The 15,017-nt window shown below is 32.5% G+C and overlaps 2 protein-coding genes across 5 annotated transcripts in view; one reads left to right on the top strand and one right to left on the bottom strand.

The window, feature by feature from the left end:
* Positions 1-1,918, top strand: part of LOC111407783 (zinc protease PQQL-like) — a 16,555-nt gene extending 14,637 nt beyond the window's left edge. For 3 of the 4 annotated variants that reach the window (XM_023037456.1, XM_023037457.1, XM_023037458.1), the window contains 3 exons: positions 365-407; positions 977-1,178; positions 1,446-1,918. In XM_023037456.1, the coding sequence (XP_022893224.1) occupies positions 365-407; positions 977-1,178; positions 1,446-1,526 (326 nt within the window). In that variant the 3' untranslated portion in view covers positions 1,527-1,918. The other variant, XM_023037459.1, reaches the window with a different exon arrangement.
* Positions 1,919-10,847: 8,929 nt separating this feature from the next.
* Positions 10,848-14,632, bottom strand: LOC111408507. Its single transcript, XM_023038255.1, has 3 exons — positions 14,240-14,632; positions 12,440-12,524; positions 10,848-10,900 (listed from the first exon to the last, which is right to left on the bottom strand). Exons 1-3 carry the CDS (start codon positions 14,630-14,632, stop codon positions 10,848-10,850), a joined length of 531 nt encoding a protein of 176 aa, XP_022894023.1.
* Positions 14,633-15,017: the final 385 nt, after the last annotated feature.

Below are 15,017 nucleotides of genomic sequence, written 5' to 3'. Positions count from 1 at the left end.
GGGGGGGGATTCTGTGTTATCTATTTGTTACTGCCTTAGATACTGTTTAAGTTGGATTGTTTCTTGCAATAACTGAACTTGCATGTTTGGAAAATGTTTATAAATAGTTTATATTATAAATAGTTATATAAATGGGTCGTGGATAAGTTGGTTCCACGAAATGTGCGGATGAAAAGTAGCTCGAGTGTTTATAAACATGAACCAAATAAAATTTGCTGAGGAGATTGTGTTTGGTCTTCTCTTTAATATATTCGTCCCTCTTCCGTGCAATTTTCATGTATTGAATGCAAAAAAATTTTTGGTTTGGAAATATAATGATGCTGAAGTACTAATTTAGCTTTTACATTTCTACTACTGCTTGCAGTTGTTGGCTTTGGCATGAAGAAATCACCAAATTCATCCACAAAGTAAGTTGGATGGCATCAATAGTTTTCTTAGAAACATGGATTAGTTTTTTTTCTCGTGTCATTATAGTGTTGTTAGTACTACGCTAAGCTGCCGTTTTGAATGGGCTTAAGTATGTAACTAAGTTCTTTATATGTGGAAGCACAGAGTGACTTAGCTTGCCTTTATGTTGGTTGCTCCATCGAGAAACACTAATATGGGTTGCTCTGCCAATGATTGTCGATACATGATTGCATTACTAATGTTCGCTGCCATGACTTGTGATGCATTCTGTTGAGCAATAGAAGTAAATAGCAACTACTAAAATATTAGGATACTTTTCTATATTTTGGGTGATTTTGCACAACTTTCATTCAGGTAAATAAATGTAGTTGAAATTATGCTTCTATGCTGGCTTATCTCCATTTGCTTCGTTGAGGCATTTCTAAGTTATTAGCATTCTGATTGTGGTCTGCTTTAGTCAGCAAAAGTCTCTGTTTCCTATGTGAAGTATTCACGTGTTCCAATAGTAGGTGTTGAAAAGCTTCCTTTCCAGTGGACAAACATAATTTTGGTTAAATCTAACTTGCAGGTTCTTGACGACTGACGAGGGTCGTTCCAAAGTAAGAAATTCTTTAACACCAGTAGTAGCTCAGTTGGCACTGCAAAAGATTTTACCTTTTCCTTGCAACGAGCAGTACACTGTAGCGATATTAATGCCTCAGGCTTCTCGTTTGAAGTCCCCAAAATCTTTTGTCCGCTCTATGCCAATTCAATATTGTAGAGATGCAAAGGTCAGTGGCTTTATCTTGTTATCTTCCAGCATTTTCTTTTTGTACTTGCATAAAATTGATGAGAAACTGGAAAGGAAGGATCAACTCATTTGTACAATTGCCACTGATAAACTGATCATGACTAGTTTGCATTACTGTATGGAGTCTTATGGTTTGCATTACTTGTGGTTTTCTCCTATGAGATTCTGTTTCTCTTCGCAATTTCATTTTGAATTTACCTGTGTTCGAATTCTCCAATCTCTTAAATCGTTATTTCTCTTGGTGCAGATTTTTGCTGCCATTGCCGATTTTGCCATTTTAGCTCTTAGTTTATGGAAACGCTCACGAAGTGCACTGAAATCCTTTTGATGCCATCTTTTGGGATGGGGATAATAATCTGAGAAGGAAAGAATTTGACGTGAACTAGAATAGCATTTGATATTGAGACTCAGAGGAGCGAACTTGATTCATGTTCCTTTGTAGATAGCTGAAACCCGAGTTGTACGTGTTATTCTATATATTCATGGAGTCGAGATCTCTAAATTGTAACAGTATTCTTCCTTGTAGCCAAACATGAAAGACACGCTACTCTATTCTTCAGATAGTTTCGCAAACTTGAGTTAATACGATAGGATTGTAAAGAACAGTTAGGGCCCTCAAAGCCAATAGCGGCCGGACGTGTTGTCTTTGGCAATTGATTGCTATTTTAAGAAGGCATTTGGACATCTTTAGTTTGATATGCAGTACTAAATATTCTGATAGACCATAGTTTTAACTTCGTTTTCGTCCAAATTTAATAATATATTGCCTAGTGCAGCTCATCTAACTAAACAAATTGGTGAGATAGATATGCTGCAAATTGTGGTTTTACTTGATTGGAAACAATAATATAAGTGATTTTGACCTTCCTAAAAAGTTGCTTATGAGTGATTTTCAAAAGTGATTACATATTTGTAATTTTAACCAACTAAAAAATCACATTTTTATTCAAGCTTCGAAAGGCCTTTAGACGCCGCATGCAAATATATTTGGGCAAAGAAGAATGACTTTTCAATTGATGATCTTAATTTCTCGAAACAACGAAATATTGTATTCAATACGTTTCACTGTGAATAAATAAAAAAAATGTTACTAGAAAAGTAAATTAACCCTAAAAATAGTTTTTATTTGTATTTTTTTTTTTAAATTGAAAGCTAAGATTTGCCCCTTTTTAAAATTTAATTCAAGGCATATGGAAAATTTCGTTTCTTTTTCCTCTCTGATTCGTGTTCAAGTGCCGTAACTTACAATAAAGAAATTTATCTTCCGTTTGAAACTTAAGACAATCAATTTGCTTAGGCAAATTAATTTTCGTAAATCAACATAAAATATAAACTCAAATCTTCTTGCAAGACCCACGTAGATGAGGAAAAATTTCCAAAATTGCTTCGAAGTAAAATCAAATCCTCGTGTCAACGCTTTCCTAAACCAGAATCGAGGAGAGTTAGAGGAAAAGGTGATCAAAACATCCCATACCCCTTTCCTGAGAGATGGAAATACAACCAGAAAAGATAAAAATTCAACCAGAAAAGATAGAGTTAAACATAAGTTTCTTAGTAAGAAATAATGTTTATCTTATTCCCTTCTTTTCCTAATTATTTTGGATTTTCTCATGGCATTGTCACGTATTAATTTAAAAGCAATAATTTTCGTGCAAGTGTATGGGCTGGATGCGTAGACAAAAAAATGAGACATGATAAAAAGGTATATATAGTAAAATTGCAAATTTTTGGTGTAAATTTTATGAAATTCAAAACTGATAGCTAAAATCGATATGATAAATATTGTCGTGTTTTTATGTCAAAATTATACGTAGTGTATTTAATATTGTGAAAAATATGCTATTTCTAACTTCTGTCAGCGTCACTATTGTATTGACAATGGTTCACAATAGCAGGGAAAGACAACTATTACTGCTTGATTTTCGTATATATTGTGTATATTTAAATGAATGTGGCGAAACTAGTTGTATATGTATTCAATATTGTTATATTGTATTTTATGTTTTATTATGAGAATATTTTTAATAAAAAGTCCATGATCCTCATAGGACTATTTTTCTCGTTATTAATAAAACGCGTCACCTTATGTGGTAGATTTATGAAAAAATATTGTACAATAGCATTTCTTAGTACATTTGCTAGTATTTTTATCTGAAGTTAAAGATGGTCAAAAAATGGTCTGCTAAGAAGATACACCAACTGCAAGTATGTAAAGTGGGTTGATCTAATTCATCCAAAGGTCGACTTGGTACTTAAGCAATGATTGGCACTACTGGCTCATGGCAAGGCTTAGCCCATGGCTTGCCAAGCCTGAATGGTCAACCTTGAAGTTGGAGAAAATTGTCCACCTTGACATCTCTAGCAAAGTATAAGCAAAACGCACAAATAAAATGTATACTTACCGCTTAAAATAGTGAAAGAAATAGTAAAATAATAGTATAGTTTGCAAGACCCTTGATTGATGCAACCTAAATCGTTGCGTGCTTCCCAAGTGGCCCATTTATTTGTATTAATTATGCATAAGAAGAAGGAAATATCTTTTGCATGGCAATGCAACACTGGAAATTTTATTCTATTTTGGTGAATTTTATCAAGAAAATCAGAATAACAGTTCACTCTTCCTTCTATTTTATTTATTTATTTATTTTTTGGGCCCATTTTACTAGTAACAGTTATTCCCGTTCTTTAATATAACAACAAAAAATAAAACTTGGTTCTCAAAAAATTTAAAGTCAACTGCATAACTTGCAAGATCTACCCTTTCTTATTTAAGAGGTTACTGGAGATCACATAAAAGCAAATGAAACTACTAATTTGTGGTATTGCAGTTTTACTAGTACAGACCATTTTGCAAGAGATTAACTAAAAATTTTGAAACAAAAATCACAATTTCTGCTAAATATTTGTATCAGTACGACAATCATAATCTCTTCTCATATCAGACACAATTCAAAACTTTAACTGAAAATACAAGCACTGCTATAGAGATATTGACAGCATATAAATCCAGTTGTGCATGTTCTTTAAAGAATAAATCAAATTACCGAATGCTTAAGAACTCCAACGAACATTGTTTATCTCATAACCGTTCTTCCTGAACTCAGTAAGAGTGTGGTTGTTAACTTGCCCTGTAAGCATACATGTATTCCCGAAGTTTCCTTACTTCTTCAGACGACTCATTGAGTAAATGGTCCACATAAAGGCAGATGCCAGATGCACTACAATTTTAGAAACAATGGTTACCTCAATACTCAGTGAATTAACTATATGTTGAATTTGCGATGGAGTTTAAACCATGGTTTACCTTAGTGGCCCGAAAGGAAGCCACAAGATATCCCACTTAAACTTTGCCAATCTGCAGCATAGACCATTTTGTACCAAAATTGAATGTCTTGCAGAAACAAAATTTGATGAAAAATGCCCGAAAGGAAGCCACAAGATATCCCACTTAAATTGAATGTCTTGCAGAAACAGAAGGTGTAAAAACATATTGTCCTTGGAGCACCTGAGTTCTGCTCGAGCATCCTTAAGATGCTCATACGCACCTAATTCTGTTCGAGCAGTATTTTGGGCAAGAAAACTCAACTTTCAAAGTATGAAAATGTGTAAACTACAATTGTAGTAGTGTATTGACTTATTTTCATTAATGTTATATTGTTTAAAAAAAAAATTACATTATAATTTTTTATCCTAAAATACAAGAAGTCTGACTCCACTCTAGTATCTAGAGGATATATGTTACTGCTAAAACAAGGAAAGAACGAAATCTTAGATCCTACAATTTTGAAAATAAAACGACACCACAATGGACAAAAGAAAAGATGAAAACAAAACAAGTCTGTTACATGAACATGATCAATGATAGGATTTTTTTTTTATTTTTTATTTTTACACATGTACACTTGGCGAAATTTCATTTGCAGTTGAAATAAGAGTAAAACAAAAAGTTGCCAATCAAAAATTGCCAGCTCATTCCCTGTAAATAAGTCCTATCATTGAGCAAATTCGACTAGTTTAATTCAAAACAAAAACAGTGCACGGAGGGCCCACTCACCAATACAGATAAGGCCCAATCAGACCATTTAAAGACCAAAGTGTCGGCAAAGAAAAAGACACTTTACAAGTGTCCACTGACCCAAAACAGTCGGCCCAATCCAACCGCTCATTTAGACAGTTCCAGGAAAATCACATGATGGTGGGGCCCAAAATCTTAGCCCGCGTTTCGCGGTCCTTCTTATCTCGTCCAATTGTCATTTAAGTCTCAATCAGCAAACTTAATTAATTTTTAATCATTTTGGAATATATTTACCACTTCTGATTAACACTTCTGATTAGGCTGACTGACCAACTCAATTTACCACACAATTATCCCTAAATTTTAGTGATTGCTGTAGTTGTCAAAATTAATTAGGATGGGAAGTTCTTCCGAAAATGACTCGATATCAAAACAAATAGATTCAGTCGACCGACAAGGTCTGAATTCAGTTTAAATCTACAATTTTTATTTTAAGAACTGAGAACAATAGAAATCTCTTAGCAAGCTGATAAAGGGATAAATATGGAGAAATAGAGATGGGATTTTCACGAGTTTCATTTCAGAGTATCCATTCATTCGAAATTGATCTGCTTCCATTTTCATTTTTCGAAATTGATCTGCTTCCATTTAAATGCCATAACTACCCTTGAACACATTGAAACTATATACGAATACAAAAAAATTAAGTGGGCAAAAATTGTACCAGAACTCAGGTGCAAAATTTGATGAAAATTTTGGTACAAAATGGTGCAAATTTTGGTGAGATAGCCTAAGACTTCATTGTCATAACCAAAACTTGAATTGCTGCCAATAATCTGTCATATCTTGAGGACTTGAATATAGAGCCACCGTTGCCATTATTTGTTATTTTTTTAGAGAAAATTGAATTTCTTTTCTCTTGTTGCGTTGGGGAAATGGCAACAATGCCCTAGACATAAATACCACCATCCACCCTAATTGGAGGTAGCTTCATAAATTCCACGTTGTGGTGGAATGGCATGAAAATAATTGGTCAACCGTGTGACATAAAAGTTGAAAGCTTTCACGTACCTCATTCTACGAAGGTTCCTTGTTAGTACAGAGGAATTTATACAAGTTGATAATTAAGCTCTTATTTGACAATCATTCCTTCTCATTTTCTGTTTTACTCATACTCATTTTTAACTACAATTCTCACCAAGAAAATATTTTTCATTTAAGTTTCAAATTTTTTCTTATTTTTTAAACACATATTCCCTCAAAATTTATTATTAAAAAACTCATTCTTTTCCCTAAAAAAAGAAAAAAAAAACTATCAATAAGATAAAGAATAGCTCTCTTTAATTTTTTAATTATCAAAATAATCTTCTTCTACTTAAAAATAGATAAATCACATATTTCATTATAAAAATTTCTTTTGATCGAGTTGTAAGTCATTGGGGGTGGTATGAGACGCACATTCAATGATTAGACAAATAAAATGAAAATATTGATATAAATTCGTAACAAGATTTTGTAGTTATATTGGAACATCAATTTAGTTGTTTATCCTTCAATTTTATATTTTTTTAATTGACGAGGGAGCCCGCAACCGCTATTCTTGGGGTGCGCACTGGGAAAACCCTTAAACTGACGCAATAATCTGCAAATCACATCAGTCAGCTAAACTGCACTAGATATGCCCTATGCGACATGGTCATCAATTTGTTTTAATCATTAAAAGGCCTATAATTATCAAATACCTATACCAGCATTATTAAATGAAGACTTGCGCTTGTAGTCAACTCGTGCCTATCCAGGAACCAATCTTGTTTCTTCCTAAATCTGCCACTGAATTAAATTAAATCCATTCAATTTGTATGTATTATTAATTCCACAAAATGTCATTTATGCCCTTTTTTTAATACAAAAGCTTCAATTTTCTACCTAACTCCAATCACCATTCACGCGACGATTTCTTTGTAGTTTCTCGAGGAAGAAAAAGTGCATCAACGCTTGTTTCTTTGTAGTTTCTCGAGGAAGACTGATGCTGCCTGTCCAATTTAATAAAATATTTTTGATAAAAAATTGTGGAATTTCTATGCATATATAATTTGAGGAAGAATGATGCTGCATGTCCAATTTAATAAAATATTTTCTTTTCTCTTAAGTTTAATAAAATATTTTCGATAAAAAATTGTGGAATTTCTATGCATATATAATTTGAGGAATAATGATGCTGCCTGTCCAATTTAATAAAATATTTTCTTTTCTCTTAAATTTAATAAAATATTTTTGATAAAAAATGTGGAATTTCTATGCATATATAATTTGAACTCCAAACTTTTTCTTATTTTTTAAACACATATTCTCTCAAAATTTATTATTAAAAAACTCATCCCCCCCCCCCCCGGAAGAAAAAATAAAAAACCCCCCCCCCCCCCCCCCCGGAAGAAAAAAAAATGTATCAATAAGATAAAGAATCACTTTCTCTTAAATTTTTTAATTATCAAAATAATATTTTTCTTTACTTAAAAATAGATAAATCACATATTTCATTATAAAAAAATCTTTTGACAAGTTGCAAGGCATAGGGGTCGTATGAAACACACATTCAATGATTAGAAAAATAAAATGAAAATACTGATATAAATGTTATAAGAAATAAATTTGTAGTTATATTGGAACATCAATTTAGTTGATTACCCTTTCAATTTGTTTAAATCATTAAAAGTGCTATAATTACTAAATACCTATATTAGCATTATTAAATGAAGACATACGCTTGTAGTCAACTCGTGCCCATCCAGGAACCTACCATGTTTCTTCCTAAATCTGCCATTGAATTAAATTAAATCCATTCAATTTGTATGCATTATTAATTCCACAAAGTGTCATTTATACCCTTTTTTTAATACAAAAGCTTCAATTTTCTCCCCAACTCCAATCACCATTCGCCCGACAGTTTCTTTGTAGTTTCTCGAGGAATAAAAATTCATCAACGACTGTTTCTTTATAGTTTCTTGAGGAAGAATGATGCTGCTGGTCCAATTTAAATTGAAAGTCATGGAGTGTCGAAGCTTTTTTTTTCGCTCAAGTTTAATAAATTATTTTCGATAAAAAATTGTGGAATTTCTATGCATAATTGCACCTGCTTGGTTGTCTTTCTTTTAATAATATATAAGAGCAACTTATGCATACAGAAGACATCTTTAAATTTAGGGAGTAAAATTATTTATACACTCCAACACTTTCTTTATTTTGTTTGTTTTTTATTTTCAAAATATATTTATTGATTTCCCTTTATCTCTTATTTAATATATTTGTTTTGTCCGTCAACGGTCAAGCAATTCAAATGTGATTTAAATAATTTAGATAGTAGATTATTGAAATATGAAACATATTAAATACAATCACTGTAAACTAAGAATTGAGAGTTTGGACTCTTTAAATTTAAAGATTCAAACACACTCTGTTTTAACTTTATTTTAAGTATATTTGAACTTATGTTTAAGTATTGATTCTCTAAAATAGAGAATATAAAAAGTCTCTAGGAACTACACTAATGTCCTTGATTATCTACTTTTCTAAAATATACCACATTTGAATAGTTTTCTCTTAAAAATTATGATGTTCTCAATTCATTTACCTTTTATTGTGCTCCTTTAGTAGTGGATCGCCATTTTTTTTTTTTAATTAAAAATGCTTATCTATGTGTCAAAAGAAAAGTGTGAAAATAATTTTTTTATCATGCTATTTGCAATCCATTAAAGACTGATTATGGTAGAATGGCACGAAAAAATTGGTCAATTGTGTGATAGAAAAGTTGAAAGATTTCATGTACCTCATTTTTCGAAGGTTCTTTGTTAATGCAGAGGAATTTATACAAGTTGATAGTTAAGCCCTTATTTGACAATCATTCTTTTTCATTTTCTTTTTTCCTCATACTCATTTTTAACTAAGAGTGGACCCTTTTTACTGTTTTAATTAATTCATTGGAATTAGACTTTCTTGTTATTGAACTAAGTATCTGTTTGATTGTAAGAATAGAATTTAGGTAGAAAGAAAATGAATTTTAGAGAATTGAATTGCCTAAAAATTATTTTACTGGGAATTGTCAATTACATATGTTTGATTGGTATAATTTTTCACCTAGAAAATGTTGAAATTTTGGATCTTTGGTTTTCTTTGGCCTTGTTTTTCATGAAAATTGTCAATTAAAAGGATGTAATTTGTTAAAATTGTGAACAGAGTTTGCTTCCATTGTCAAAAATAAAAAAAATAAAAAAAAAAGTTGGAAAGACCAATTCTCACCAAACTATGGGAATTGGTTTTGTACAAAACCAAGGAGAAAGGTGACGTGGAGAGTGGGGGAAGGGCGGCAGGGGGGGTGGGGGCGGAGGCAAATGAATTGCCAAGAAGATTATTGCTATCAAACAAAGAGAAAGGTCGAAAATGGGGGGAAAAAAATTCTTAAAAACAGGCCCTTAAAGATGAATAATTAACTTAATTTCAAATTAAAGCCAAAACAGTCATTTTCATTTTTTATCAGGGTTTGAGACTTTATCCTTTGAAGAAAGACTGTTAATAACCTCTCATATCTTGAGGATTTAAATAGAGCCAAAATTGCCATTAATTATTATTTTTCAGAGAAAATTGAAATTTTTCTCATATATCATCAGGGAAATGACAACAATGCCCTAGACATAAGTACCCACCTCCATCGTAATTGGAGGCAGTTTCGTAAAGTCTGCAATGTGGTGGAATGGCGTGAAAATGGTTGGTCCACCATATGACAGAAAAATTTAAAGCTTTCATTCTTTGTTAATACAACAAATTCATACAAGTTGATAATTAAGTCCTTGTTTGAAAATTATTTTCTCTCATTTTTTTTCATATTCATTTTCAACTTCAATTTTCACACACAAAAAAATAATAATAATAAAAAATTTAAGTAAGCTCTAAAATTTTCCTTCTTTTTTAATAACATTCTCTCAAAATTTACTATTCAAAAATTCGATCTTCTCAAAAAAGGGGGAAAAATTGTCAATAAGATAAAGAATTGCTCTCTTTAATAATTTTTATCATCAAAATAATCTCTCTTTACTTAAAAAGAGATAAATCACATATTTCATTATAAAATATCTTTGGTCAAGTAGCAAGTCATCGGGGGTGGCGTGGTGTGGGACGCACATGCAATGACTACAAAAATAAAATGAAAAGACTGAAAACATAAATAAGGAAGATATAAATATTATACGAAACAAATTCAATACATGATATTGTAGCTATACTTAAACATCAATTTAGTTGATTATCCTTCAATTTGTTTGAATAATAAGAGGGCTATAATTATTAACAGAAATGTTTTCCTGCCTACAGTGAGAAGTTTTATCTTGTCCACTTGGAGGAAACCATAAATAAAATTCTTTTGTCATATTAGCAAGTTGACACTTATATTCTATTCATTGCAGGAGAATTATTTCTTAATTATTAAATACCTATATCAGCATTATTAAATGAAGACTTACTCTTGAAGTCAACATGCGCCATTCATTAACCTCTTGTTTCTTCCTATATAAGCCATTGAATTAACTTCACATTTCCAATCATCAACTGGAAAACAAATAAAAGAACACAAGGCAAATTGGTTTCTCATCTCTTTGGGCTCATCAGTTTCTTGCCGTAAAACTCCAGCATTGTTTTGACTGTGAGAGGTAAAAACCACTAGAATTTTTCATACGAATTATATTTCTTGCTTCATTTTTTCTGAATGTTACTATGAAAAGTTTTTGATGCGCAATATGTCCACTGTCCAGCTATTTCTTATGAAGTGTTTATAGATCTGAAGTCAGAGTCGAGAACTAAATGCTATAATTTTATCTTTTTTTTTTTCTATTCTTTTACTGAGGTAGAGTTTGTGTGATTTGTGAAACAACGAAGTTTGAAAGGGGGTGAATAGGTGTAATATGTGAAATTTAAATTTATCAAGTAATTAATAGCAATAAGTCACACTTAAATATATCCAGATAAATTAAATCACGCAAATCTAAACTCAGATATCAATTATGCAGTTTAAATATAGAGCCAAAGTTCCCATTAATTGTTATTTATTTAGAGAAAATTGAAATTTTTCTCTTATTGCATTAGTGAAATGACAACAATGCCCTAGACGTAAATACCACCATCCACTCTAATTGGGGGCAATTTCGTAAATTTCGTAATGTGGTGGAATGGCATGAAAATAGTTGGTCAACCATGTGAAAGAAGAGTTTAAAGCTTTCATGCACCTCTTTCCATGAAGGTTTTTTGTTAATAAGAGGAATTTATGCAAGTTGATAATTAAGCCCCCATTTGTTTTTCATTCTTTTATCATTAAAATGAAAAATATGATCGTTATCCATCACATCAAATCATCAAATTTGAATTTCTATTTCTTGTGTGAGGTTCGTAACGACTATATTTTTCATTCTCATTTTCACAAAAGTTGGAAACAAACGGGGGCTAAATCCTTTTTTTACAGTCATTATTTTCATACTCATTTTCAATTTCAATTTTCACAAAAAAAAATAAAATATATATATTTTTTCACCTATGTTCAATATTTTTCTTATTTTTTAACCACATTTTCTCTCAAAATTTACTATTCAGAAATTCTTTATTTTCAGAAAAAATTGTCGGCCCCTATTTGTTTCTCATTATTTGCTCATTAAAATGAAAAAATGACCGTTATCCATCACCTCAAGCTACTATATTTGACTTTTTATCTTTTGTGTAGAGTCCGTAACGGTCATATTTTTCATTCTCATTTTTACATTAATGTGTACTAAACATGGCCTTAATATGATAATGAATTGCTTCTTTAGTATTTTTTTTATTATCAAAATAATCTTCTCTTTACTTAAAAATAGATAAAGCACATATTTCATTATAAAAATATCTTTTGATCTAGTAGCAAGTCATTGGGATGGTATGGGAAGCATATTCAATGATTAGAAAAATAAAATGAAAGACTGATAATATAAGTAATTATACTTGAACATCAATTTAGCTGACTACCCTTCAATTTGTTTAAATAATTAAAAGGGCTATACTTATTAACTAAAACGTATTTCTGCACACAATGAGAAGTCTTATATTGACTACTTGAAGAAAATCGCACTTACGATTCTCACATTTGGAGAAAACCATAAGTAAGGTTCTTCTACACAACATCAAGTGGGTAGTCTTACGTAATTATTAAATACCTATATCAGCATTATTAAATGAAGACTTACTCTTGAAGTCAACTCGTGTCGTACAGGAACCTCCTATTTCTTCTGGCTCATCAGCCTGCAAAACTCCATCATTAGTTTTGACTTTGAGAGGTAAAAAACACACCGTCTTTTAACAAAATTAGTTTTTATTTTTGAATTTTTCATACAAATTATATTTCTTGCATCATTTTTCTAAATGTTATTATGCAAAGTTTTTGATGTGCTTATTGTCCAGCTATTTCTTCCAAGTGTTTATAAATCTGAAGTGTAGAGTCAACGTCTAAATGCTATAATTTTATCTTCTTTTTCTGTTCTTTTATTGTGTTAGGGTTTGTGTGATTTGTGAAATAATGAAGTTCCATCCAACTAACACTAAGAGGGGGTGAATACGTATCATATGCGAAATTTAAATTTATCAAGTAATCAATTGCAACAAGTCACAATTAAATATATCCAGATAATTTAAATCATGCAAATCTAAACTTAGATATCAATTATGCAGTTTAAATATTGCGAAAAGTAAATAACATCAATGAGTTACCGTATGGTCCAAATACAACTAAACATTTGTATATTTTGACCCCCAATCTATTAACGCAACGAAAGAAAGAAATTCAAGTGAAAACCTTAAGAACAAGAAATTTGTAATCCATCAAATAATAAAGAAAATAAACTCACGAATTTATTAATGAAAGATAAAAAAAGAACTAAGCCCTTATTTATAAGGGTTTATATAGAAACTTAGTTTAGAACAACTAAAAGTAATGAAAAAGAAGTTTAGTCAAACTAGAATTGTAAAAAAATGAAAATAAACGAATTGACAAAAATAGCGCTAAAATTTTAAAAATAAATTTTTGAGGCCTAAACGAACTCGAACAGTCGAATTCAATGTACATCACAACGTAGCCCTGAGTATTGTTCCCCTCGTCGTTCTCCTTCCAAAATGGTCTTATGGGAGCGATCCGAAATCAAGATGATTTATTTCTACTAGTGCTCTTTTTCAATATACCCGTTATATCCTACATCTTCTATAATCACCAAGGAACTTCTTGATTACATGCTCTAGCACAATGTCACGGACTTGCTAATTTCCTCCAAGAACCGTGCGGCCTTAGTGTCTTCAACTTCCGCCCTCGCGGTTATTACATTAAGTCAGCCTCCCGATTGGCGTTGATGTCTTAGAAAGGCACTAAGTAGAACACTTTAAGAAAGGAACAATGAAGGAACACAAGAACTTACAAAGAAGGCTTTGTATTGAATAAGGATACTCTTTACAACTTCACTCTCTTGATGCCTTCAAATGAATCCTACCAAGCTATTTATAGTAGTAGCCTCCTCAAATGGATGGCTAAGATATTTTCTATCCAATGGTCTAGATTACACATTTAGAATTATCTATACAAATATTTACATTAAAATATTTATGGACTAAATTAGGGTGATCTAGAATAATCCACTAAGTGAGGAGCTTGTAGGCTTCTAGAATGTCTCACCATATTCTAGCAATCTTCATGCACTTGTGGGAGTCTAGAATATTCCGGTTAGCCTCAAGTCGTCAACATTTTAAATTTCTCGATCTTCTTGTGCCAAAATCGAGCGAGTCGTGACATTCTCCCCTGCCTATTTGGGCGACGCCCTCGTCGCCGCGTAATGCTTTAGTTTGTCTTCGAACTGCCACAAGTCTTCTTGACTTTCCCACGTTGCTTCGGACTCGGGCAATCCCTTCCACTTTATCAAAAATTGTTGGCAAGGAGGCACTCCACGCCTTCGAACAATGCGATCTGCTAAAACCTCATCAACCTCCTTGTCAAATGACTTAGTTACAATCGGAGGTGCCCGTTGTAACTCCCCTCGGCTAGGGTCTTCCATGTCTTCATGATATGGCTTCAACATGCTCACATGGAAGACGGGATGAATCTTTAAAGTGCTAGGTAGATCAAGGCGATAAGATACCTTTCCAACCTTAGCTATCACCGGGAACGGCCCTTCATATCTCCGTACCAAGCCTTTGTGCACACTTCGGTACGCCTTGAATTGTTGAGGTAATATTTTCACAAGGACTTGGTCGCCAACTTTAAATTCCAAAGGCCGTCTCTTCTTATCGGCCCACTTCTTCATGCGCCTCCGTGCTTTGTTTAAACAAGATCGTGCTAAGTCGGCATGCTCCTCCCATGACTTAGCCATTTTGTATGCTCCGTGGCTTTTCCCTCCTTCAATAGAAGTGGACAAAGTGTGGGGGTGTTAGTGGTTGTTGTCGTGTCGCCAACTCGAATGGACTTCGCCCCGTGGCTTCACTCCTTTGTAAATTGTAGGAAAATTGTGTAATATCCAGGAGCTTGGCCCAATCTCTCTGATTGGCACTTACAAAGTGCCGGAGATAGCACTCCAACAAAGCATTCACCCTTTCTGTTTGTCCATCCGTCTGAGGGTGAAAGCTTGTAGAGAAGTGTAGGTCCGAGCCTAGGAGTTTGAACAACTCCGTCCATAGTCGACCCGTGAATCGGGGATCACGATCACTTATTATGCTCCGCGGTAACCCCCAATACTTCACAACATTCTTGAAGAATAG

The sequence above is a fragment of the Olea europaea genome, chromosome 13, assembly GCF_002742605.1.
Source record: "Olea europaea var. sylvestris chromosome 13, O_europaea_v1, whole genome shotgun sequence".
In the NCBI taxonomy this organism is placed as follows: domain Eukaryota; kingdom Viridiplantae; phylum Streptophyta; class Magnoliopsida; order Lamiales; family Oleaceae; genus Olea; species Olea europaea.
This window is presented reverse-complemented; position numbering and strand designations above follow the sequence as displayed.

What these genes read in the sequence shown, in the direction of transcription:
- LOC111408507 (XM_023038255.1), bottom strand. Translation starts at nt 14,632, where the DNA reads ATGGCTAAGTCATGGGAGGAGCATGCCGACTTAGCACGATCTTGTTTA. An exon ending in TTGACAAGGAGGTTGATGAG is followed by an intron (nt 12,525 to 14,239) that starts GTTTTAGCAGAT and finishes GGAGTTTTGCAG; the next exon opens with GCTGATGAGCCAGAAGAAAT. An exon ending in ATTTAATAATGCTGATATAG is followed by an intron (nt 10,901 to 12,439) that starts GTATTTAATAAT and finishes TACCTCTCACAG; the next exon opens with TCAAAACAATGCTGGAGTTT.